This window comes from Pyxicephalus adspersus, chromosome 4 (genome assembly GCF_032062135.1).
Source record: "Pyxicephalus adspersus chromosome 4, UCB_Pads_2.0, whole genome shotgun sequence".
Lineage (NCBI taxonomy): Eukaryota > Metazoa > Chordata > Amphibia > Anura > Pyxicephalidae > Pyxicephalus > Pyxicephalus adspersus.
In genome coordinates, this window is record NC_092861.1 from 89,801,166 (window position 1) to 89,828,155 (window position 26,990).

At 35.2% G+C, this 26,990-nt stretch overlaps 1 protein-coding gene across 2 annotated transcripts in view; it reads left to right on the top strand.

Annotated features, from left to right (window-relative positions):
* Positions 1–26,990, top strand: part of PDE7B (phosphodiesterase 7B) — a 177,844-nt gene that overhangs the window by 144,218 nt on the left and 6,636 nt on the right. For both annotated transcript variants that reach the window (XM_072408933.1, XM_072408932.1), the window contains 9 exons: positions 13,544–13,695; positions 14,599–14,662; positions 17,328–17,423; positions 19,179–19,279; positions 20,785–20,916; positions 22,066–22,157; positions 23,021–23,165; positions 24,953–25,049; positions 25,961–26,041. In XM_072408933.1, coding sequence (XP_072265034.1) covers positions 13,544–13,695; positions 14,599–14,662; positions 17,328–17,423; positions 19,179–19,279; positions 20,785–20,916; positions 22,066–22,157; positions 23,021–23,165; positions 24,953–25,049; positions 25,961–26,041 — 960 coding nt within the window. The remainder of the gene's footprint in view (positions 1–13,543; positions 13,696–14,598; positions 14,663–17,327; positions 17,424–19,178; positions 19,280–20,784; positions 20,917–22,065; positions 22,158–23,020; positions 23,166–24,952; positions 25,050–25,960; positions 26,042–26,990) is intronic.

A 26,990-nucleotide genomic window follows, 5' to 3' on the forward strand; every position in this document is an offset into this window, starting at 1 on the left:
TTTTTCATGAAATTTTTTTTTTTAAATTGTAGACTTGTAAATTACAGAAATATGTCTGAACAAGAGTCCAGTAGATATCATGAATAAAAAAAAATTTGAAACACACATTCATGTAAAAAAAAAAATACTTTTATTAAAATTAAATAAAAAACAAAAAAAATCAGCTTAAACAAGAATACATAAATAAATCAAAAATACTGAAAATGCAATAATTCGGTATACTGTATAGTAATATATTTTTCTAAAACACCTCCCTAGTGTGGTAAATTTTAAAACAGAGTCGAAGGTCACATACCTATAGACAAAACCACATAAATATATTTTGTATTGGATTGGATACAGGACTTTGTATTGAATCCAATACAAAATATTTGAATTTCCCGCTACGACCCCCATCGACGGGCGCACGCACGGACATCATCAGGAATCGCCGAGGGACACGTACGCGAATGCCGGGTGTTCTAATTCTTTCCAAACTTCTGTACTTCCATGCAAAAAGTGTTACATTTTTTGCATGGAAATTTATTTTAGGTTGTAGGCTATAATTCACCGAAGTACTCAATATTTACTTATAATTCACCGAAATACCACATAACTCACCGAAATATGTTCAAAATTTTATAAATTTAATAATAAAAATTTTTTTTATAAAACAAAAAAAAATCTTTAAAAAAAAAAAAAAAATTGTGTATATTGTAATGTAATTGTACAGTAGCTCATATAATCACTCCCGGCACTCGCCGGGAGAAGAAGGAAGAGGTAAGACGTGTCCGGAGGAGCTGCGGGGACCGGGTAAGTATATTCTTTCAGTTGTAATCCGATTGTCATACAATGTATGACAATCGGATTGCAATATAACGTTTGTTTAACCACCTGAGAAAAGTTCGGGTTTAACACTTTTTGCAAGTGTTTTTCCCCCGAACCAAAGTCGGGTTTAACGGCCGGGTGGTTATAGAACAGAGACATTTCCACTGTCCTCTGCATTGCCCATTGGGTCATAGTCTCTAGGCAGATTAGTTTGTGGCAGCCCTTCATGGGTATTCTTTCTCTTTGTTTAATGAGGATCTTTAAGGAGAATCTTCAGTAAAGGTAATAAAAATACTGTATAGAACAAGTAATGGGAATAATCAATATTTGAGGCACAAGGTAGCTGAACTCTGGTTCCAGACCCCACAACAAACCCTACATAGAAGAGACTCAGAGCAGTTCTATCTTTGGTATCACACCATGGTTTATCTCCTGAACACAAAAAGCTGTGATAATCAGACTTTAGTGACCTAACTTTTTTAATAAAATATTTTTTTTTTATAATTTATAGGGATAGTTCCCAAAAATAGAACTGTCTTTGCATATTTGAGGTTACCATAGTTTAATCGCCTTTCCTTGGCACTGCCAAACAAATATATTCCAGAATCACTGTTGACCTAATGTCCTATGTGACAGGAAGGGTGTTTTACAGATAGCATTCAGGATATATCTCATACAATGAAATGGAGATAGAGAGATGTAAAAACAATAAAAAGCATGGACATTATGCGAATGTTCACTATCTATTTTCACCACTGCTGAACTGACAATAGTGTTTGAATATTAAGCAATTTATAGCCAAATATGTCTCTTCTTGTTCTGATTAAAACTGATTAAAATGATTAAAACTGATTAAAATGTTTTTGCATATTTATTTTTTATATTTTTATGGATTTTTTTAATGTATTTTATTTTATTCAAACTTTTTAATAGGCATTGAATATGACATTCACTAAAAATTGGAAAATCCATCACTGCCATTGAAAACTTATAGACCTCAAAGATTCCCTATTATTATTAATATTGTTAATAATAAACTATTTAAAGCGCCACATATTACCGAGCACTGTACAATAAATAGAGGTAGCAAATGACAGATACAAACAATGACACAGTAGGAAAAGACCCTGCCCAGAAGAGTTTACAGTCTAATAAATTGTACAGTGAAAAAGCCACATAAATTATTACACACTCATTCTTTAGCACAGGTACATAATAAGTAATTATCAATTAATATATCAATTCACAATTTTAATCTGAGACAATGTAGAAAGCATATATTTTTTGCATCAGATGTTAATGTAGTAAATGTAGCATAGAAGTTACCAAAAGTAACTACATGACATTACTGATTACCAATCTATCGTCTTAAATTTACTATACGTGTTTATATTTTTCTTTAATTTATACAGTACTTGGGCAGAAAATGTGCAGTATAAACTGAAACCTCCAAAGATGTAAAGTTCATTTTGTTTTTCCTATTAGTTAAAACCTTTATACTCAGATTTGGCCTGCAGTCTATACAAAGTGATGCACTTAAAAATGTTAAAATAGACTTTTCTTTTACATTGTTATTACTATACCATTTTAAGACTTCAGTAATGAATAACTTTCATAATAAGTTTTTATCTAAATGAATTTCTCCAGACTGTGTTTATAAAAGTAGGAGTCTCTTAGTATAGTTTGTTACAAGCTTTTACAGTAGAGGAAACTATGTTATAAAACTCTCCTTTGTAAAGAAAGGCAAAAAGGCACATCACTGATATTTAATCCTCCATTAGAGTAGCTTAAGCTGTGCATGCTCACTATACAACACACTAGATGACACGAGTTTAGAATAATTGGGATTTAAATTGAAGAGGCTTAGTCAACATGGATCTCCTTGTGAGCTGAAGGTGACGTGATGGGTCAGATGTTACTGCATGTGTTTGTCGTATTTGGTTACTATAAGCCCAAGCCATGTGTGTAAACTGTGGAGGAAATTTAAGTGGCCATTTTTTCTTTATTAATGTCAGCCCACACTGACTCATTAAATTCATATTCAATGTAAAAATCACTTCCTTGTGACGAGGTAAAAACACAAGACCCAAGTGTGCACAAAAATAAAAAGCAACCTTCAATATTGAAGTGTTGTCAAGCAGTCATTTATAGTTAAGGAGTTTACTGCAATATAGCTGAACTCAAAGAAAATATAGGACACAAATAATGCAGTTCTGTATTTAAAAACCCATCCATACATTTATGTATTTTTAATAGAAGCACTGTAAATATCTTACATATTCCTGGACTTTAGGAATAGCAGAGCCAAGTGTGGCAAAGGAATGAGCATCATAAAGTGCAAATAAATGTATTTTCTGATAAGGAACATGATGGTAAGAGAGAAAGCAAAGTGACAGAGAGATGAGCTCATCACTATGCTGCTTCTCCTTTACTGTCCAATCACAAGCTTAGCATGGATCCATGACAGCCTTGGCTGTCAGGAAAGAAACGCTGCTTAGGAGGACTAGAGAATGAAAGCAAGCATTGATTGCAGCAAAAACTCCTTTTTTTTACCATTGACCTATTATAAATGCAATATATATATATATATATATATATATTGTATTTCCCTACCTTATTGTTGTGGTCCCCTAAGGGTAAAAATGTGGCATGAAAGTGCAAAGCCTTGGACTTTAACACCTTACTATTTGCGCAGAGATGGTCTTTAAATGCCATATAGGTTCAGCAGAATTTAAGGATATTTATATTGCATGATTCTCATTGTTTGAATAGATATATTATATAACAGTTACTGTCCTAGATGCAGTTGTTCCAAAGAACTATTTGTTTTGCATTGTCTGTCTTTAAGAACATTTTTGTTTCTTTATTTAAGCAAATCAGTCATGTGCACTGGTAGTTTCAAGAGGCTGCAATCATTCATCTTCTGCATCTCTTTCATTCCCTTGCTAGGGTCACTCCAGGCAAAGCAATGTTTTCATTCTCAGTTTTTTTCACCTGTTATGTACAGTTCTCTTAAGCACTTATTTCCTCCCTCAGGAAATTTGGTATGTGAATCCCAAGTCCCTGACTGAGGATTGCAGTACAATTATTCTCCTTATAGGTGAGAAGGATAAATGTGTTTAACTTAAAACTTTGGTTTTGCAAAAATTGTTGTATCTGCTGAACAGACTATGAGTAACTGTTCACTTAATTAAAAAAAATAGTAATTTCCAAATTACAGTTTCAGCATGTACTGTTCATAGAAGGTTTGTTTTACCTTTTTTGTAACCTTTTAATACCGGACATCCAATGGATTACCCAATATGTCTATATTTCCACACTGCCAAAAGCCTCATTATTACATAAACTAGGAGAAGAGGGGAAAGAAAGCCACGAGAATTGTATAGTATTTATTTCTATATACTCAGTAAATCACAAATGTCAGGCTAGCTACAGTGATTTTTGTGAACTTGAACGTTGATTTTTTAAAAAATATATTTATTTTGAACCAAATTTGATTTTAATTTCAGTTTTAGTCTTGTAGAGATTGTTTTACATTATTCTGACTAGTCCCCCAGTTAAGAATTTTTAAATTATTTTTTTTAAAAATGGTATGCTTTGTTGATTCATTATGTTCCTGTAAAAATTAGAGAGTCAGTGACCCAGAACAAGCCCGATGTGCACATGGTTGTTAAAAGAAAGTAACTTACTAGGGAGTAAAGCCATAGACTGGATATTCTTTTAGCACGAACCTTCAAAAGCAAGTCAGCAATATGAATGCCCATATTTCTATTCGGCTTATACCCAGTGCAAAGCCTGTCACTATTCTCCTACCAACACTATCTAATGGTAGTCACCTAACTGCTGCACAAAATTAGCTGAATGTAAACATTATGTTGCAGTCTACCTCCAAAAAATCTCAAAAATAGAAAAAGGACACCTTTTAGCACAATGAAAAGCTAGTCCCTGAGTTAAGGACATCTGACATACGGATGACTCTGCTCCCTGCTCGCTTGTGTGGAGGACAGAGGCTTGATGGGGCGGAGGGAGGCGGCTCACATGACTTGCAGAACAAGTCAAGTATAAGCAAGGACTGAGCTCTACTGCTACATCTTGTAACTCTTTAATGACCAAGACAAACTCTGCAGTTGTTTCTTTTTGCATATCAAAGAACAGCTTGATTCAGATGTTAATGAATGTCTAGGCTCAATAAAGTTTTTTTTTTGCTTTGTTTGTGATGGCTACCAGTGAAGTACATTCCCTTCAGAATGGTGGAGTTATTTAAAAAATTACTGGCACAGAAACTACTCTTTCTGTTTCAGTTATTGGACAGGTTGTATTTGTGCTAAAAAGCATTTATGATGAGAAGCAAAAACATTAGTATTACATCCAGGCTACTGTTTTTTCAGAAGGTTGGCAATGGCAGCTCGCCTTTAAAGATATTTGACAGGATACTTTACATTTCTACAAAAAATGCATTATAGAGTATATAATAGGATCCTTAGAGATAATTCAGTCAGAATTATTCCAGCCAGGGTATTGAGATTGACAGTTGTAGCAATTTTACACAAGTGATAAGTATCCAAAGGCATCTGAGCCTTTTTTCAAAGTTGTCAATGTTTCTTGTAGAAGGAGCCTGGCCTTGTAATCTCTTAGGGGTTCATCCTGTCACAGCAGACTGTATAGTTAGAGCTATATTAGAGGCAGCTACAGTTATCTTTTGGCTGTGTACTGAGAACTGAAATAAAATGTAAATGAACTGAGTCTAATCAGTAAATCTGTCAGGAAGTCTCCAAGACAAATATGGTGATTGGAGACCATGCAATACAAATCCACAACTGTCAGAAATCATGTCTATGAGGAAGCAGGGAGCTGCCTTGTGGACATGTTGTGAATACGAAACTTTTCCTGTAAAGCTACAGATCTGAATTATATACTGTGCCAGGGGAAATCAAGGCTGCTACAATAGCCAGGGGATCAATAAAAACTCTAAACAAGACCAGCATGTAAATCACAGCTGCCCAGAGACATTTCCCCTGACATTGCCGACTTCTCAATTAATTTATATTTGCAGTGTCTTCTAATGAGAAAGTACAGCTGTAAATAAATGTTATTTTTACTGATAGTCACCAAGCTTTGTGTTAAGTTCACTCATAACTAAAGGGTGACCATACATGATGTTTCAGAATGTTGTATGTTTTTTTATGACACATAGGAACAGAATAACATACTACATCTCCCAGGTTCAGGTGAATAGATCCATCATATATTTTAAAACTGATGTATGTGATCAAAGCCATATGCTTTGTAAAATAGTTTTACAGATCATTGTCCTATTTCACGAAGTGGCAAGGTATATTCATGATTATCATTATTTACTGTTATGTGAACATTCATTTCTACTACTTTTTAAGTATGTTTGTAAATAATGATTGGTATGGCAATTAGGTAATGTTATAGCTCAGTGTGATCTGTTATTGTGGCCAGCTTTTCTTTAGGTAGCCCATAGTGCTCTGGGTCACCTGAATCACCATGAAATTTTCATGTATTAAATGTTTATTTGATATTTTTCAAATATTTCAAATATATTAATTTTAATTTAATCTAGAATTAGGCATCAAAACAATACGCTATTATGTCTCTACTAAAATCCACCATGAAGGCCCACAACATTCTTATTAGGGTTGATTTAATAAAGGAACAAATGTTGTTAACATATCAAAGTATGTGTAATATTTTTACCTAATGGTGACTAGATTATTGAACTAAAAACAGGTTCACTGTATTTAATTTATTCACTATACTAAGTAAACATTAATTTTGTACAGTCAATATTAAAGTGATTATTCCTTAAGTCAAGTTAAGTTACCTCAACCCTTTTAACTAATGAAGTGTCTATGTGTATACAGCATCTGTATGATGCATACATATTCATATTCCTTATTTTTTGGTCAGCTGATGTCATCATCTAAATAAACTATTGTGTGAATAATGAATAAATAGCTTTTAGGATTGTTCCTGAGATCCAAAAAAATTTACAGATAACAGGAACAGTTGTTTTGAATTTACACACTTGTTGCAATACTTCAACACACAGGGATGACAAAAAGCTTTATTAGAGCAAGCAGGCATGCAGTTTCAGTTGATGTATATTCATCTATAAAATATTAGCCCAGCACAGTCAGAACTCAGCTTGCTGCATCTAGTAATATCCAGTTTCAGTCTGAGGTTATGCAAAGGGTCAGAGTGGTTACCACATACCATGAGAATCTCATTTTCATTGAATCTAACTTGGTGGGAACTTTGAGCTCTCCCACCTATTTGTACTTGATAACACACATTTTTCTTTAGAGGGAATATGCTGGCATTTGCTACCACCTGGGAGAAATCCGGTATTCTCAGGAACAGGTCCCTTGATAAGACACATTTTATTACCCCTTCTCTCCAGCAGAGAAATCTGTGCATTAAACATGTTCTCCAGATTTTTTTTTTTTTTTTTGCAAAACTGAGTTTTTTTTTTTTAAAGATGAATTCCACCAGTTATTTTTTCTATAATTTCTATAATCTATTCACATCAACCTTGTCATAGTGAAAAAGAATACCAAGCACCAGTCTCTAGCAATATATAAACTCTGATACTCACCTGTCGAGTGGACTGTGTTACCTAAGTTCCAACCATTAGCACTGCAGCTTCAGTTCCTTTAGCATTTGACAATTTGGGAGTGCTGGATGCCTGTGCCTCTTGATTTGTGCTTTCCTTGCTCTACATCAGAGGAAGGAAACACATTTCTGGATTCTGATTTGTCTATTTAAGGCTACAATGTTGGAACCAAGGTAAGGCAGGAAACGTGTTCAGTATAGTAGCCCTTTAATTGCAGGAGACTGGCCCTTCAGAATGGCTTTTATTTCGAAGAGGTCAAATTCAGATTACTATCACTCTCCCTATTATAAGAGAATATGTTTACCCAGAAACACGTTTTAGAGTTTCAGGTCCTGCACTGTAAACAGAAATCCCAACAGTAGCATTTATAATCATTACAGTACAATGGCATTGGTGAGGTGTCCCACATAATGGGCACCCTAACTTGGGGTGCCAGACTAGACTTCAACAAACAGATATATATATGCAAGAGTCCACAGTTTATTGTCCAACAGTAACAAATACAGCCATTGTTATTTTAGGTGCCAAAAGTACTCTATGTATTATTGTGGTTTTTATTGTGATAGGAAAGAAATAGAACATCTTTCAGGTTTTTTTTTTTTGTGTGTCCTTGAGTCACAAAATACAATCTCTATTTGTCTTTCTGACAACTTTTAGGTATACAGAAAGAGATCCACAATTGGAATAGAAGGTTAGCATTATCTACTCTCGCTATTGTGTCTTTTGGACAGAACGTAAAAGGAAATCTCCCTAACAGAAAAAGCAATTATTGGGTTCCCTATTCCGTTCTTTATTCTATCGTAATTTTTTTTATGTCTCGATAACATTACAAGTTCACTTATTAGTGTGTTGAATAAAATTAGAGGTATCGATAGGCACATAATAAACGGCCTTAGTTTATAATTTTTTTAACTTGTTGAGCAAACTATACTAAATCTGTTGTCTGGGTGTGGTAGACCGCTAATCCAGTGCTCCACATGTGTCTGTTTCCTGATGCCCCCCTTATGCAGACATCATTGTCTGTAGGGTCTTTTCTAGATCCTGAGGGCTCATTGCCAATGAACAACCATTAGGAAGTGTCCATGTCACACGGGAAGTGGCATGGACATCCAAAGAAGCTCACTTGATCTCTTGTAAAACTCAGTACAGCAGTGTCACATAAGCGCAGCATTAGGTGAGTAAAAATGACAGCATTGAGTTGGGGGTGGTTGGATAGTGGTGTTTTCTTAAAGATCAGCTTTAGGCTGTTTAACACTCTTTTAATTATACACATGATACAAGTATGACAAAGCTTTTATCCAGATTCAGTTCTTTATTTATTTCACTGTCATTTTTCTTTAGTCATTTGTCTTTTGTTTGACTTTAGTTAGGAATATTTTGTGCTTTGGCTGTGGCAGTGAACAGAGCGTGCTGCAGTATAAACAAAAGTGACGTAAGTCCTGCTCCAGTGTTTTGGAGCCTTTGAAGTCTTTGCCAATTTTGGTACAATGATATTTTTATGGCTAGATATTCCTCACAAGAATACGTTTTCACTGAGGCTGAGGCTTGCAAGTCAAATAGTGGAATCTCTGTTTTTCCAGACGGTAAACATCTAGCACGAGGAAGAGACACAAGACATCAGGAAAGGAGTAGACGTCAGGTACTGCAAAACAATTCAGTCCAGACAAAATATTGGAAATGTTTGTACCACTGAAAAGTAGCAAATGTACAAAATGTGCTGAAGTGGATATTTTAAAATTTTTAAATGTGAATACCTATAATTTAGTTTAGTTGTAAATTATTAGTATCACAGGAGTGCAGTGCATTTAGAAAGTATATATCTTTGTGATTAAAATATAATTTTGTTCCTCACTAGTCAGGTTACTGTGTCTTTAGTAAAACCATTGGATAGGGATAGTCTGGCTAAAATCATAGCCTTGTAATAATTAGCTTCCATCATTGACTGATGGCATAAAATATTCACCGTCTCTCTCAAAATTCACCACACGGCTTAAGTAAATAAAGGTTCTAAAAAGTTTTAATTTAAATGTTATTTTTTGCTCACTGATGAGTCACGCTTGTCAAGGTTTCCACGTCAAGATCCAGGGCACTTTTTGTTGTCAGCCCACCTTTACACACTTGCACCACTAAAAAGGAAATTAGATATCATTGTGCATTACTGATTTTGCTATAATGGAAGATTAGGTTGTACAGCCTAAAAAGATAATAGAATATTTACATTATGGTGCCTGTGCAGGTCTTGGCTATGTTCACAAATAGCCCATGTACCTTGATCACCCCTCTGATGCATCCTCAGCCACAATGTTACAGCCTGATCACTAGGGGAGAGGAAACCAACGTAATGACTACAGCAGACACAATAGTGTGCAAAGGAACATTATTAGAGGTCTCTTTTTTATGATAGACAAGGTATATATGAGCTTATGGGCTTATATTGTAAAGATTGCAACCCCAAAAAAGTTGTAACAGTGTGGACAGTATATATTGTGTCATTTAAAATCAAAGTGCTGATAATTACATTCCACCTTATATAAATTGCTATTTTTTTTTTTTTAATATCACTTCTTATTGGATATCTTATCAGAAGAGTTTAATACACAGTTGAAACAAATATTTAGGAGCTGTTTCACCTAAAAAGATCACTGTAGTAATATGGATAAAAGGAAAATGAAAATATATATACAGAGCCTGCTACTATGTACATACTAAGCCAGTGGTTCGTGGACAACTGGTGGTCTGCAAGAAAAATTTTGTGGTCCACAGAAAATTTTGGACATTATTTGCAATTTTAATGTTTTATGAAATACAGGTAGTCCACAGGTTACCTACGAGATAGGGACTGTAGGTTTGTTCTTAAGTTGAATTTGGATGTAAGTCGGAATAGGTCCATTATTTTAATAAATGCAGTTATGACAGATGTTTGTCTCAACATATTTTTAGGCAGTGAGGTGTTAGCTACTGTATAAAATCCTCACTGGGAGCTAATCACAAACAAAGCAAAAAAACTTAAATATTCATTAACTTCTAGAGCAAGCTGTGCTTTCATATGCAAAAAGCAACAACGGCAGAATTTATCTTGGTCATTAAAGAATTACAAAAGGTTACAAAAGAACCCATCAACACCCACCCACCCCCCAAGATCACCCAGAGAACCTTAGCTGTGTAAGCAAAAAATTTTTTTTGCAAGTCATGCAAACTGCCCCTCTCCTTTCTCCAAGCCTCCGTTCTGCGAGCAGGGAAGCCTGTTCGTATCTTGGAGTCGTCCGTATGTATGTATAAAACAAAAATAATATTCTAATAAATTCTTATATTCTGAATGACAAAAGTTTGGTGACCACTGTGCTAAGCCTCTGCCTTCCTTCCAGGCTACTCTTGTACTAATGTTGACATTCAATTTGGGAGTCCTTTCCATGCAGCAGTGGTCAAAATGGCCTCAAGTGGGGAATTTTACATTTCCAGATGTTGCACAGTAATGGCATGTTTTTTTCCAATGAGGTGCATTGCGTCAAGTTAGGGTGCCAATTCAAAATAAGGGGGCTGTTATGCACCCAAAAGTTTTTGGTCCTGCTGCAAAAATAAGAGAAAGTGGAAGTTAACTAGGCCCCACTATTGGTGAAAGTGACAGCAAAAGCAACCTCTACAATTTGCTCTGGTGGCCACTATATTACCCCACATTGTTGGTGTTAGCAGCTGCAACAATAAACCCCACATTAATGTCATGCGTAATGTGACTTTACTTGTATTGTCGGGCGGAGATTATTCCTCTGACAGCACAGTATTTACTTCAGTACCAGGTGCTGGAATGCAAAATGTGTTTCAACTCTCTGCTGCTGCGCTGCTTCTCTTCAGTGAGTTGCTGGTAGACATCATTCTCTAAATAGACATGAATACATAGCCTGCCCACATCTGAACTTGCAGAGAAATCACTTTTACCTGATTTCACCTTTCTGATAGTATGTGCCAGTTCAGGATATAAAGATATTTCAGAACATTACGTGTGCCAAATTAAAAATGTTTCCTGTCTTTTTTAATATGGAAACTAAAGAATGTTGTGTACTGGCCTTTCCTACAGTAAAATGACTGTAAGAAACAATTGCTTTTCATGATCTTTAACTGAAAATGAAGTCTTTATCTACAAATTTTGTCTTGGTTCAGTGCTTCAAGGTAATAGGGACCTCATAACAGCCAGAGGCAAAATACAGTAATGGCAGCCTTCATATGTTTCCTATTTAAAGCATATAAATACCCAAACACAAAAATGTAATATATTGCAGATTACTGATCCTACTATGTATGGTGGCATTATTTTTTTTTTTTGGAGCTTTTTCAGCAAGTAGGGAAAATGTTTGAATTATAGTGTCCTGGTAGGTTCCTGTAAATAATTTAAAGTAAAACAATATCATTTTCCATTTTTCCTAGATTTTTTAAAGATACAATCCCCTGTGTAATTCAGATGAAGAAGGAAAATACAATTGTAGTTCCAAATAAGAGAACAATTCAGTTTGAAAGCTATTCCTTCTCTAAATGTAATCAAGTAAAGCACAGAAATGTTATCTAGCAATTTTCACATAGTTGCTTTAGTGGTCCTGCACTCCAATGACCCATTGTGTTTTAGTTACTATGTGCTACAGGGACTCTTTATGCCCCACTTACTTTTGTGCTGCATACTTCAATGAAATTGAGAAATTGTTTGTTGCAAAACTTTCATGCAACAGTAAATTTCACAAAAATTGTGACAAAAATACATTTCTCAATTTGCCTCATCACTAGCAGTCACCTCATCTAAGAACTGGTAAGTTTATATATCAAAAAAAGTAAATGTTTTGAGGTTTAGAAACACTTCAAAAGTGTCCAATCTCATTTATTAGAACCAAAGCATTCAACCGTTTGGAAAGTTGCGATATATTACATTTTGTTTTTGGTTTTAGCAACCTTGTGAACAATGGCTTGACCTTAGGTACCCATTCAAAGTAGATTACCGCACAGCCATAGTTTCCATTCCACTTAAACTTTCTCCAAAACAAGGAAGATGTCTTTGCTGAAAAATCCTGAATGGAGCTGCTTTTATGTCGTGCCAGTAACTAACACTCTGTCTAAAAGCTTAATTGAATCTGAGCGTGATCTTCAAGCTTGCAATTGCACAGTAATCTGCTTTTACGTAATTATATGTTCTAGACCCTTAATAAATTAAAGTGATGTTTTTGTAATCTACTTTTCTTGCTTAAAATACCACACCAAATGAGTGGTGATGCAAATGAAAAAAAAGTGTTGTGTTGTCATTGTACAAAGTATTAGTCAGAGCCCATGAATGAGTACCATCAATTGCGTAAGGAAATGATGTGCCATTTTTACTCAATTATTGCACACATATTATCTACAGGCAATAGAAATGGTTTATGGCTCATAAGCACATCACAATAAACTGCAATTTTATTCATTAGTAAGAGTAGAAGATTTTAATTAAACCGTTTTACTGTGTATGTACTACTGATATCACTTGCACTATATGCATTGACAACTTTACCCTCTTTGATTGAAAGATATGAAAAGTAGGTTCAGTATGAAATTTTACATGTAAATTTCTTTTAAAATACAGATGGGTGATTTACTAAAGAAGTATATACTATTTACTAAACAAAGTGAATCATCACTCTGCAAGGAAAAATTGATGTGCACATAGTCCATTTTTTACTGCATTCACTATGTAATTTATCCCTTGAGGGCACATAATTCACTTTGCTTAGGGAACATAATATATTCTATTAGCAAATCAACCCCAGTGGGTGCAGATGTGATTGTGGTTATTTGTATTAACAATAAATATTAGTATTACAGTTCCTTTTAGTATCTTTCCATAGTATCACAACTCCCCGTTGAGCCTGGCAGTGAGAAGTTAAGCTAACAAAGCTTCTTGCAATGGTTCAGCAACTATGCTGCACTGCTCCTTAATTTAGAACAGACTTACCACTCTCATACTTGTACTTGTTTCGACTGTAGCCTGCAGTTGTACTTGAGACAAGACACTGATAATTAAAATTTGGGGTATGATTGATATTCCATCAAATACATTTTTTGTTTATTGTGTCATATTTGCAGATACTGCACATGCAGGAGAAATTGGCACTAAGAAAAAAGTAAAGCGACTTTTGAGCTTTCAGAGGTATTTTCATGCATCAAGGCTTCTACGAGGAATTGTGCCACAAGCCTCTCTGCACTTATTGGATGAAGACTATCTTGGTCAGGCACGGGTAAGTTTAAACAAACTACTTCTATGCACACAGTAACAATAATCAATTTTTGGTTAAGCCAAAACATAACTGGGCAAGACTTATGTTAAAGCAAATGTTCACCTCTGACCTTTCTTTGAAAACATGAGAATTATGGGAAAGCATTATGTGTGTATTACCATAAAGGAACCGTTCATATAATTATAATACCATTGAACCCTGCCTATCATTATCTATGCATGTGCATTTGCAAACGTGCATATATCAGGTTTGTGACACCCTCTCTCTGGATATATCAGATGATTCACTTGCCCATACATTATTGCAATAATATATTTGTATACTTTTCAGTTTTTGTGTCTCCTAGGTTAAGGGTTTATTTATAGATCTTGAGGTTCTTCATAGAAGCAGAAAGGAATTCTCGCATAAGCCTAATAAAAGTCTTGTGAATAAGTGAAAATAGGGAATATGAAACCTCAGAGATAAAAACATTTAATAGGGTTGTAAATTTGGGCATAGCAAAGATACCATCTACAGCTTCAGTTTTTCCACATCATTTATGTCAAATGAGGTCTGTAAAGTCTTGTCAGGATTTGCGAGGAGCTTGTCAGATTCACATTCAACCACAGGAGGTTAAGCAAAACCAATTGTCTGAATAGCATTTATATGCCATTGACCCTTCCAACAGATGGGAGTAATCTAAACGTTGTAAATGTTTCAGTACTATTACAGCAGGCATGGCTTTCTAAGTGAACAGTTCATATATCAAAATAGGTTATATGGCTATGTGATTCTAGTTCCCTAGAATAAAGCACAACTCATGTTTCCTAATATCCAACAATACATGCAGCATTTACGATATTTTGTATTATTGACTTACTTGCATAAAAGATGCATAAATTTCTACTTCGTCTTATTTCATAGCATATGCTATCTAAAGTGGGAATGTGGAATTTCGACATTTTCCTGTTTGACCGCCTGACAAATGGTAAGTTACATTGCACTTAACAAAGTCCTAATTTTATTAATATTAAACAGGATTTATATAGCGCCAACATATTATGCAGTGTGATTTTTGTAGGCCTATATCTTTTCTGTGATTGGTTTAAGTGAAAAAGAATGTGTGCTTTTGGCAGTCACAGATTAGGGGTTAAGGTTAGGTTAGAGATAGAATTAAGGCCCAGGCTAAGGTTGGGGATCAGACTGCTATTGTTGACATTTCTTTTAATTAGGCTACTGATTTAACAATTTGTAAGTTTTTGACCAAAAACAACCATGCAAATTAGGGATGTGGATTTTGCCTTTCACCTTTACTATATTATTATTATGGGTAAGTGACTGAAACAATGAAGCAACTATTATTTGCAGTAGGATGTCAACAATGGCAATCTACATATCTTTAGATGGATATGGTTTTTTTTATCAATGTCTTACAATATTGGAGGATTTCCTACCTATTCCTGTTCCTGTGAGCCTGTATATCCTAATTTAAACCTCGGGAAACCATAAAAAGTCCTATATAAGTGAAGTGCTCTGCTTATAAAGATATACGTAATATGTATGTACCGTATTTTCCGGCGTACAAGACGACTTTTTAACCCCGAAAAATCTATGACAAAGTCAGGGGTCGTCTTGTACGCCAGGTACCAGTACTTACCTGCAGCGCCCGGTGTCCCCGCGAGTCCCCTCTCTGGTCTGGCGTCCCTGCGAGTCCTCCTGTGCCTCCTTCTGTCTTCCTGCTTTTCAGCTTACATGAGTCCTCCTGGGCAGGCTCGCGTTGCTTCACAGCAGGACTCGTGTAAGCTGAAAAGCAGGACGTGAGCCTGGATTGGCTCTCCAGTGGAGAGCCTGGATTGGCTCTTCACTGAAACATGCCCATTCATTAAAGGAACGTGCCCATTCATTACTTAGAACTAGTGTACAGTTCTTTCTGCCTCTCAGTTCTCACACAATAGTGAGATCTGACAGGCAGAAGGAACAGTACAATACTGGGCATATAACACGACCCCCAAATGATTGGTTAGAGTGGGGGGTCTTCTTATACGCCCAGTCGCCTTATACACCGAAAAATACGGTACATAGCATTTGCAGTATGTTTTGATGTAACATCTCATTGAAGGTAATATAGTCATCTGTCCCAAAATCCCATTTGCACTTTACTGCAAAGATGTACATGTTTTGTGGTTTATAGACGTGATGTGATTTTCCCAGCTAGACACCTAATACTTGATAAACAGCCTAGATTTCACACATTACAAAGGATATCAAAAGCTCATGTTATCTAACTTAGGTGGTCATAAAGAGATTAACAGAGCACTTTGTTGATGATGAATTTAATCCAGGTTTAACTGTATAAAGCATTACATAACAAAAAAAATAATAATCTGCTTGAATTTGTTATTGTCTATCTTTACCCAAAACCTTTTTTTGGATACAGTGAGGAAGGATTAGAACTCTAATGAGGTTTTGCTGCAGTTGGTGGCTCCATTGGAGAGATTATTTTTTTTTGCCAGGACATTTTACCCCGAACCTAATCATTATGTTAAATGTGAGGAAATGCTAATACCTCTGTCAATGTTTTATTGTTCTCCTTTTACCTGTTACATATTTCCCCCCTTACAATGTTCACCTGTTGCACATTTTCCCCCACTTCCCCTATCAAGCTAGGAGATATCTCTCTAATGAACCTTAAACCTGACAAGGGTTCTAATATTTTCCCAGTCTATCTAAAATGAAAAAAGTTTGTTGAGTTGTAAAAAGTATACCAAGATATTTATCTTATCAGTCCTTGAAGCTGCCAAAAACTGCTTTTTATAACACACAGTGAGAAACTAATTCCAGGAACCCCATCCAGTGCTTAAAGCTGCCATTACCCAACTGCTGTTCCACATAACAAACAGCACAAAACTAATTCCAGGGTCCTCATACAGTGCCAGATGTTGCTGTTACCCAACAGATGTTCCACATAAAATACATTACAGAACTAAAACCACTTCAGGAAGATAGGCAGGGGGAAGCACCAGTTCTGGACATGAGACTCGCTTGTTTCTGGAAGAAGCAATCTTGGTAGTTTTAAATATATTTAATTACTGTACAAATAAAAATGAACATGACCACAAATACCCTTTAGGATCTTCCAGTAGTATGCTAGTCAGGTCATCTCAAATTGCCAATGAGATCCTGGAACATATGTGAATATGTAAAGGGTATGTACTACAAAAACTGTGCTTAGTTTTTTAAAAAGAATGACAAAAGATGAGAATCACTGTTTTCTTTTATTCAGTTTTAGTAACAATGTTTTATCAGGCAGCAAGTGAGGGAAAATCCTCAAAAGTACAACAGAAAACTATGACAAGCTGATAGGGGTTGTAGCCACCTTCTAAATACCTTTTAAAAAAGTTTTTGCTATGGATGTACTTTATTTGGTTTGTGTTTATATCAACTAACCTGTGATCTATGGCAGCTCTAGGGTTTTACCTATTGCCACAAAATGATTTCAGTTCAATTTCAATCAGGCAACATCTGAAATTTCTACAATGCTACTTTACAATACAAGCAAACATATCTATGTAATGCAGGACCACACCAATTGTTTTTATTGAATTACTTTTCCCCTTTTCAGTTTCAACATTTGTGTTTCTTGTTTTCTCTAGGTAACAGCTTAGTTACATTGCTCTGTCATTTATTTAATGTTCACGGGCTTATTCATCATTTTCAACTTGACATGGTGAAGTTGCACAGATTTCTTGGTAAGAGTACGTTTATTTGTCCAAACATTGTTAACATTCAGCCTGTACTAAACTCAAAACACTTACCTTATTAGTTAAACTGGCTATTGAAAGTGGTATTAGAGAAGAACAATTCCCAATGGAAGACATGGGAACCTAGCAGCAACTACTAAACCCTACTTACACAACATGTGTTTTAGGGTATGCTGATGTTACAGCCACATTTGTTGTCTGCTAATATATGGTTGATCATTCTACATTATTTGAATGCATGTCTACTAATTTAAAGACATGATCATTTGTCACTTTTCTGACCTGATCTGTTGAGCAGGAAAGGTATTGAACTGTAAATGGTATATTGAGATAAGCTTTTAAATATACTGTTTTCAAACCAACTACAAATTTCTTACAACACAAAATTATAGGAGGGTAATTCACTTAAGATCCCACAACTTTGATGGTCACATTTTATATGCTGGGAAAGTGGTCATCCATAACTTAACATATTCAATACCATTATTTGTGGTGATCACTTCCCTGCATATTGTCAAGGTATATCTGTTAGGACCAAAGCATGGGGCATTTATGTGATAAAAAATAAAGGTTAAAAAATATATAACACAAAGAGCAACCAATCAAATCCAGTACCAACAGCAAACACAGTAGTGCTACAGTAAGAATTCTTATTCAGTTTACTTTTATCTGAGTTTATAATTCAGCACAGGCCCAACACAACTTCTGACATGTGGTCTACTTCTAGTAGTCTGTGATCTCTCTCATTTTGCCGTATCTGGTCAGATACAAGCATCCAAGGAAAGCATTAATGTGATTGTTGACAGCCAGAAACAAATCATTGAATATTTTTACATATTAGTCTTGGTATTTGTGAAAGATAGAAAGGTCTGGAGTGTTTTGGAAATACTTATTTATTACAAAAAGGCAAGCAAAAGAGGTTTAGGCGATACCTTGATAGAAGCTGTGCTGCCTATGCATATTTTTAGGAATCATTTTCAATGTTGAGTAACTGGCAAGTTAACTTGTCTGAATCTCTTTATGCCTACCCAAAACTGCCTAAGATTTTTTATTCAGTTTACATTTTTAACATTTCTGGGTTCTAAGAAACACTAGCTGCATTTTCTTTGTCCACTTTAAAAAGACAGTGACTACAATTAACAGACAGAACTCCACAGTCCACTCCCTCCACTCCCTGGTATTTATTGGTGTGATCAGTAAAGATCCACTAGCCCCTTCTCCTCAGGCTTTGGTGCCAGTGATTTACACCCCCCCCCCCTTGCCACTCTTAGCCCATGCTGTTCTAGTGTTAGTGGCATCAGTAAAATTAGACTCCTTTTTCTAGGGCAATGCTGTCAGTAATTACGGACCCTCGTTTTCCCTCCATACTGCTGGTGTTAATGGCATTACAAAAGTAGTAGAACCACAGAATTAAGCAATTTGGAACCCAATGTGTTTTTTCTGCATTCCATTTATTTTCAGTGGCAGCACAAAAAAAGTTATAGTCTGAACTTTCGTTCACGTGTGATTTTGTGGACTGATGCTTTGACCTGAAATTACACAGTGAATCTGGCAAAGAATAAACAGGATCACAGTATTCCAACCTAAGATGGCTCTTAGAATAGAAACACAGCACTATGAATCACAGGTGGTATAGAGGAATGTTCTAAAATATTTATTGTTTAAGAAAATTTCCTTTTGTTTAAGTGAATGTGATATATTTAACTATATAAATATAATTATGGTGTTTTTATTCATTTTCAGTTATGGTTCAAGAAGACTACCATAGCCAAAACCCATATCACAATGCTGTCCATGCTGCAGATGTTACACAAGCTATGCACTGCTATTTAAAAGAGCCAAAGGTATGGTCAACTTTTTTTCAAGTGATGTCAGCTTTATTTGCATAAAAGTTCACTTTCAAAGTCTTGTAACTATACCCTCCTATAAGTATTTCATTTTCTATTTTGTTCTGCAGCCCCAAGATTCCAAATTTGTTATCTTGCTTGTAAACAATTTTTATAAGCTATCAATGGTGCAGTACTGTGCTAAAAAAAATAAAAATCATCATGCTAAAGTTAACATACAGTTTCTATTTAGTACAGTTCCACACTGGGAACTGCTTCAAAACCAATTGCTGGATTACCCTGTAGTTTTGATGCACCATAGTGTGAATGGGTCATTGTAAATAAATTAATCTTTCCAAGAGGAACACAAACAGAGAAACATTTGCACTGGGAGATCTCATGGTTTTCAGCAAACTATACTTATGACTGGGCTATTCATTTTGGAATTATTTTACAAAATAAAAAAAGCAAATTAAATAGAAACTTTTTCAAAATGGAATGGCTGTACTTTTTTTCCTTTATTTTTTTAATGTTTAATGTATCTAAAGCATCAACTGTTTTTGTAGTATGGAAGAATGGGAGAACTGCCTAACTTACAATGAAGGAAACTATGTTTCTTTTTAGGTATACCCAAAGTCAAAATAATTGTTTTTTGTTTTAGATAGAGTAGGTGAATATTGATGGTTGATACCAGGAGTTTGAGTTTTCTAAAATTCCCTGGGGCACAGTTGGACACCCCATGGAAAGTAATATTGTGTTGACAAGGCAAACAATAGGTGTGGCCAGACTGAACTATTGGAGGGGCCAAGTTTCATTTATTTGCAGATGCATGAGCTTCAAGTGGTCCATAACACATATGCAAACAAATTCAAATCCTCCCAGAGCGAACCTCTGCTCTCCCACAGTTCTAAATACCACCTTTACCCCAAAACTCTTCCCACATGTTTAAATACCCATTCTAACAAAAATCCTTACCCGCCATGCCCAAATTGGCCCTCCTAACACAAGTCTTCCTCCGTCCCTATGCCTAAATTTTTCCACAGCACAAATGTTCACTTCCCCCCAAGGACCAAGTCCCCTTTCCCAACTTAAACCGTTATCTCCCCAAAACGTATTTTTTAGTACAAATCTACCAACTTTTTAGTGCCCAGCACAGCTTTCCCCTACCTCTCCAAACTTACCAGACCTCAGATGTAGCACAGCAAGTGACAATATTCTTCCCAGTTTTCCCTACAGCTTGTGTCATGTGATACTTTAAAGCAGAAAAAGCCATGCCATTTTTTGTTTGTGACACACTCTATGTACTGTTACTAGAACAAATAGGGAGAATGTATCTAGCAGGGACACAGACAAGAATAAAACTTTGCAGAATTTCTAACACTTCTGCATTCCATCAAGAACAAAAAAAGTTCTTACTTTGGTTATGCTTTAATTACATATTTTGTTGATTGAAATGTAATATTTTTGTTTTCTTTCACTTTCCGCTATCTGTGGAAAAATAAAGATATGCTTACTTCTCACAGCTTGCCAACTATCTTACTCCTTTGGATATAATGCTTGGTCTGCTGGCAGCTGCAGCACATGATGTGGACCATCCAGGCGTAAATCAGCCATTTTTGATAAAAACCAAGCATCATCTTGCCAGTCTGTACCAGGTGAGGAACTGGAAGTTCTTTTTTCCTGAATATTTATATATATATTTCTTTTGCTTTGCTGAAATGAAAATAAACAACCACTTTTTAGGAATCTGTACCACAAAGGTACTTTGTTAAAGTTAAAACTCCAGGTAATGCAGCTTAACTAGTGTTTGTTTCATTTAATATTATCGGGAAAACAGTAATTCCAGAAAACATGCTCTCCTAATCAGTAACACCCAATATATGTAAATATGTATGTCTGTAAATATAATGTTGCTGCGGATAAGATAAGGCTTATGCACACACAATGGACACTGATACTCATTTTGCTTCTGTACGTGAGCTGTCATTAGGTTCAAGTGCTAGTGATTTTAGTGATCCAAATTAGCACTTTTGATTCCCTTAAAAGTAGGTAAACCTGTAACGCAGAATTAGATAATATACATGACAAGAAAAAGCAACATTTAATTTATACTTTTTTGGGGGTAATTTAGTTCTCTCCTGCCTGCCAGCTTCATCAGACACTTTAAAGTAACCTAGCACAGGTATTCAGATGTGTACTATTCTGATTTTGTTCATTTGAATTTTTACTGTGAATTAAAGTTTATTTTACCGAATTAATTAGCATTTTTAGCAATTCAGCAATGGCACCCCTGTATTTCTCCAACTACAGGTACCCTGTGGCCTTTAGCTAGAAATACTGCATTATTGCCTCTTGCTTTTATCAGGATAAAAAAGTGTCTGTCAGTGGTGCAACCACTAATCCTTTGTATTCGAGATAAAGATTTTTAAGTGTAGCCTGTGTGACTGACATGGCTGCCTTCATGGATACCGTGGAGAATTGAAATTTAACAAGAACGTACAGAATGTGTGAAAATAAATTACCTACTTCCTACAAAAAGGACATTACCATTAAACCTATAAATGTTAAATGTTATAAATGTAAATGTTATAAATAGTAATTTTTTTGCAAAGTACCTAACCTTTTATGTTTAGTAGCTTGTATTATGGATTTATTGTGTCCTCTTTTTCAAATTTCCTATATGTGGAACTAAATAAAGGATTGTACAATATAAACTGCACTGTATAAACAGAAAAAGTTGGATTCGAATGATGATTAGTCTTTTGCACTAAGTGTGATTTAATCTCTTGGTTTTCCCTTTTTAGAACACATCTGTTTTAGAGAACCACCACTGGAGGTCCACTGTTGGCATGCTGAGAGAATCAAGACTTTTAGCACATCTGTCAAAGGAAATGACGTAAGTAACATCAATTGAATATGTGCTACCATTATAAGAACTTAAAAACTGTTTTTAAAAACACAGCTCATGTAAGCATAAAGAACAGTAAAGATTATCCCTTTTCATTTGTGTAATTAGTTAATTAAATTACAAATTGAAGATGTTGTTTCTATTAAGAACAAACATATGATTGTTGGCAAGAGTACACTTCAGAGGGATATCAGTTAATAATACCTAATGATAGTGTTTTCCAATCATTATGGAACAATACATTTTGTGAATATTTTTATTTTAACTATACAGTCATCTGAAAAGCAATTTTTTACCTATTTTATCTGCATATGACTGGATACCCAATGTAAACAAGAACAGTGTATACTAGGTTTACTGGAAGCCATCGAAGATAGTGCTTAGCACACCTTAGGTAGTCAAGGGCCTACATAGTATCAAAAACAATTAATTTCTGACTGTTAATCAAATTGTACAGTATTTTAAATGAACATATCATTCCAAAAATAAACATTGAGCCTGCTGTTGCTAACTTCTCAATTTTGCGAATACTAGTTACTATTCTGTCATGTTGACCTCTTGGTTGGTGTTGTGGAATTGTGAAGATAAGAACTTCTGTCTATTCTATGACATTTCTGGTTCTGGTTCCAAACTGAGTCAGAAAGTATTGAAAACAAAGCGGTGAAATCATAGGGTCAATATATTAGCCTTGCAAATAGCATCTTTAGAAGATGTTTAGTAATTATAACCATCATAATGCACTTGACAAACAACTAAATTTGTTCGAAAAAGCAGTGATGAAAGCTATAGATGAACAATAAAGACCACATTGTGTTGCAGAACTGTTTAACTAATTGATGTTACCTTTGTAGGCAGGATATTGAGCAGCAACTGGGCTCCTTAATACTATCAACAGATATTAATCGGCAGAATGAGTTTCTCGGCCGTTTTAAAGATCATCTGGACAACAAAGATCTCAGCTTGACAGATGCAGACCACAGGCACTTTATGTTGCAGGTAATATTAGCTGAATGAAGAAGGACATTTAGAAAGCCATTGCTGCCTAAAGAGTGGCACTAGTGTACACTTCAAGGCTTAAACTTCCATTCAGCTCTTTGTGTGTGTGATACGAAGATGAGGAGACCAACTGGGTTATTGAAAGGTCTCATAAACCACTTTTTTGAAACATAGCTGTATACTTTGCTAAACTGTAAATTGTGTAACGAATCACATATTGTTGGATTTCATGGGCTGTATCTGCATCTACCATTGCCTGCGTCTTACATTATAGAGTTTTATTTTATTTCGGACTATCAGGGATTGTCTATGGCCTTTCTGAATTAATAAAATAATTAGTCTGCTCTCCCAAATACAAGCATGTGCATAAAAGGAAAAGGTTATAGTTATTGTTTATAATATTGGTTTAAGTGGAACTAAACTGAAAAAATAAAAAACATTCCGCAGATCCCTCAATCTCTCTGGAGCTTCCTTCGAAAGGATCTAGCACAGTAATAGAATTCCCCTTCGACCTGGCATGAAGGAAGCGCTGGGCACCTCTATCTCCTGCATTCTTCCTTCTGACTACGTCATCCAATCTTGCACTGCGCAGAGATCAGGTGATGTAGTCCGCTGTAAATGGTAAAAAAAGAGTGCCGATCTCACTGCCCATGCGTGAGATGGGCATCTCTTTCCCCTAAGTGTAGGAAAATGCCATTTTTGTGCATGCCCAATCTCAGATATGTGCAGAAGGAGCAGCAAAGATCCTCCCGGGATGCTTCACCATTTTTTTTTAAAAAGGGTTTTGCAGTTAAAAAAAGAAGAATATTTTACTTTATATAAAAGGGTTATCCACCTTTTTATGTAAAGTATAAACTTTGAGTTTAGGTCCACTTTATTATTACAATGTGATTGTTTGTGTGACTTTTACATTTCTAGTTGCTAACATGTCCATATTATTCTCATTACACTGAACAGAGAAATGTTAAGATAGCAGTTAAAGAGTGCTCTGTGTTTGATTCCCACTCTTTGTATATCTGTGCCTAAATGCATTGTTCTCATGTTTTAGACTGTATTAGAAGGTTCAAAGCAGTGTATCTAGTAAGCAAATATGGCTAATCCCAACCAGTAATATAATTACAGCCTGTACTTTCAAATCAAAGTTTTAAAACATTTTGATACATATTGATAATATTTAGATAATTTCCTTTGCATGTATATCTAAACAAATCATTGGAAGGAGTATACATTCCCTTTAAGCCAACATTCTGTGCATCTTAATCTCTCTAAGGTTTGGCTATGTGCCGGTAAGACCCATTTGTGACATCCAGATGTTAAGTGCTGACCAGCTGTCCCGTTTATATGGGGACATTTAAACAATAGGTGTACACAGATGTGTATGTTCATTACATGATAAAATTTATGTGCTTTCTGTTCAGTATCCAAACAGGTCATTATCGGGTTAAAAAAAGGTTTTATTTCAAAATGAAATCTATTATAACCTGAACTGTCAAATAAGTACTTTGTCATCATTACTCTTCATTGGTAACATTCTGCATCCTTCTTACCGTTTCATAAAACAGCTATAAATGCATAGGACATTATAAAGCGAGAGTATACAGTACATCATTTATGATGTACATTTTATTTGATTAGAATAACTTGAGGCTGTAGTTAGGGCACAATATGAATGGTCCCTATGGCTGCCTTAGTCAAACAGTTGCATATGATATCATATTGAGCTATGAAAGCTATACAGGTGAATTCACAACACTTGCATTTATGCTTTTACCCTTTATGTCTTTTAGATTGCCCTGAAGTGCGCTGATATCTGCAATCCTTGTCGTGTGTGGGAGTTAAGCAACCAGTGGAGTGAGAGAGTCTGTGAAGAGTTCTACAGACAAGGTTAGATATTCTCAGATAATAAAGACAGTCCAGCAACATAGGCTAAGCCAGTGCCTTGCAGCTGATAATTTTATACCTATGTATATACTATGTATATGTATATACCATACCTCATTGATATGTTATTTGAAAAACACTAGTTGTGTTAACACCCACAAAATGAAATAATGATCATGCACATGGGGATTTTATAAGGGTACAGGTAAAACATGTGTAAATAGAAAATACATTTGATATATGTATTTTTGTGCCAGTGTGTTTGTGTTTATGACTTCATTGTATTTATGGAGTTAGTAGTTAGACCAATATATGGAAACTTTTCCATATCAGCAGTTTATCTTGGTTCACCTGTCTATGAATGGTGCTGAGCAAAGCTGAACTGCACTGTATTATAGCAGATCCACTAACAGATACAGAAAAAACACTGTTGAGAGCTAAGAGATGTCTGCACTATCTTGGGTACCTTTTAAAGGCTTCAAAGGCAATATTTCTGTTTTGTATGGATCTTTTTTACATATTGGGTCATGGCCTACTTTTATGGGATTATGCTAGCCCCAAAATATCTGTTTCTCATAAAGTTCTGACAAAGGATTCAACATGACAATTTATTGTATATTTAATAAAATTTAGCAGCACGTTATATGGAATAGCCTGAATTCACAAAGTTAACACACCCTGCAGGGTAGGGATTCCTTTATTCTAAAAAATAATCTGCTAAATCCATTGAGATTTCAGTCACATGGTTTATGTAAAGATTCTGTTCCTTATGCTAAAGCGTTGTGAGTTAAGACTTATGTATGTGGATATAAAAGGTGTATTTAATTGAAGTACAACAATTATATTCTGTATTCAATTTTTAGTAAGCCTTTTGTAAGCTAGTATCTGGAAATTCACTTGTATGTGTTTTTTAGGAGATCTGGAGCGAAAATTTGGTCTGGAAATAAGCCCACTTTGCAACCAACAAAAAGACTCAGTACCTACTATACAAGTTGGTAAGTGTGCCCAAGTTAGTTACATTGTTGTTCTTTGATTTGTTTTTTTGTTTTTATCTAGTCATGATATTGATATCATGATAATGTAAAAAAATTTTTTTTTAAGGAAATCTCTGGGATAATTAGACAAGGAACACAGTGGTAGGGCAAGAAATTAGCTGATAAATACAGATCTATCCATCCAGTGAACAATGTTTGCATAACTATCTTCTGACAAAATACCTTTTCCAGTTAAACATTAAACACAGAGTCATGTAGAGTCACTTCCTAACTCACATAAGCAAACAGGGTATAATCTGTATTTAAGGGGACCTTGCAAGGTACAGATCAGGTATAAGGATGGTACTTAGAGTAATGTAACATTTGTAAGATAACACATACAATAAAGTATTCCTAGTTGTGTGTAATAACTAATATATTCATATTATTACATTGTCTATAAGAGGAAATATTACATTGCATTAAAGAATTAAATAGCCTTCTTATCCAGTGACATTCGACTATATATAGAGCATGGAAAGCTAATTGCCCTGGCTGTTTTATATATTGCCAACATTTTCAAATAAATTGTTGTGCCGCTGGGAGTCTTTGTGTGTACCTTGGCTGGCCATTGAAAGATACAAATATATCCAGAAATAAAATGTGGACAGGTGACACATCCTGTGTTTACATCCTTGGTCATTTATCCACCAACTTTCAGTTTCAGCAGTGTTCGAGACTATGATTCTATGATTACCAAGAAAACAAACATAATAATTAGAGATACATTGATACATTGAAATCATTCACATCTACCACATTAAAGCATATTGCAGTGCAATCTGACCATACATTTTTACACTAATAGGAATTCAGGAATATTATACCACTGCTTTACAACCACTATAATGTCCTGCAACTTTTACATTCAGGAAGCCTTGATATTTTAGTACACAGCACAGTTGGCATG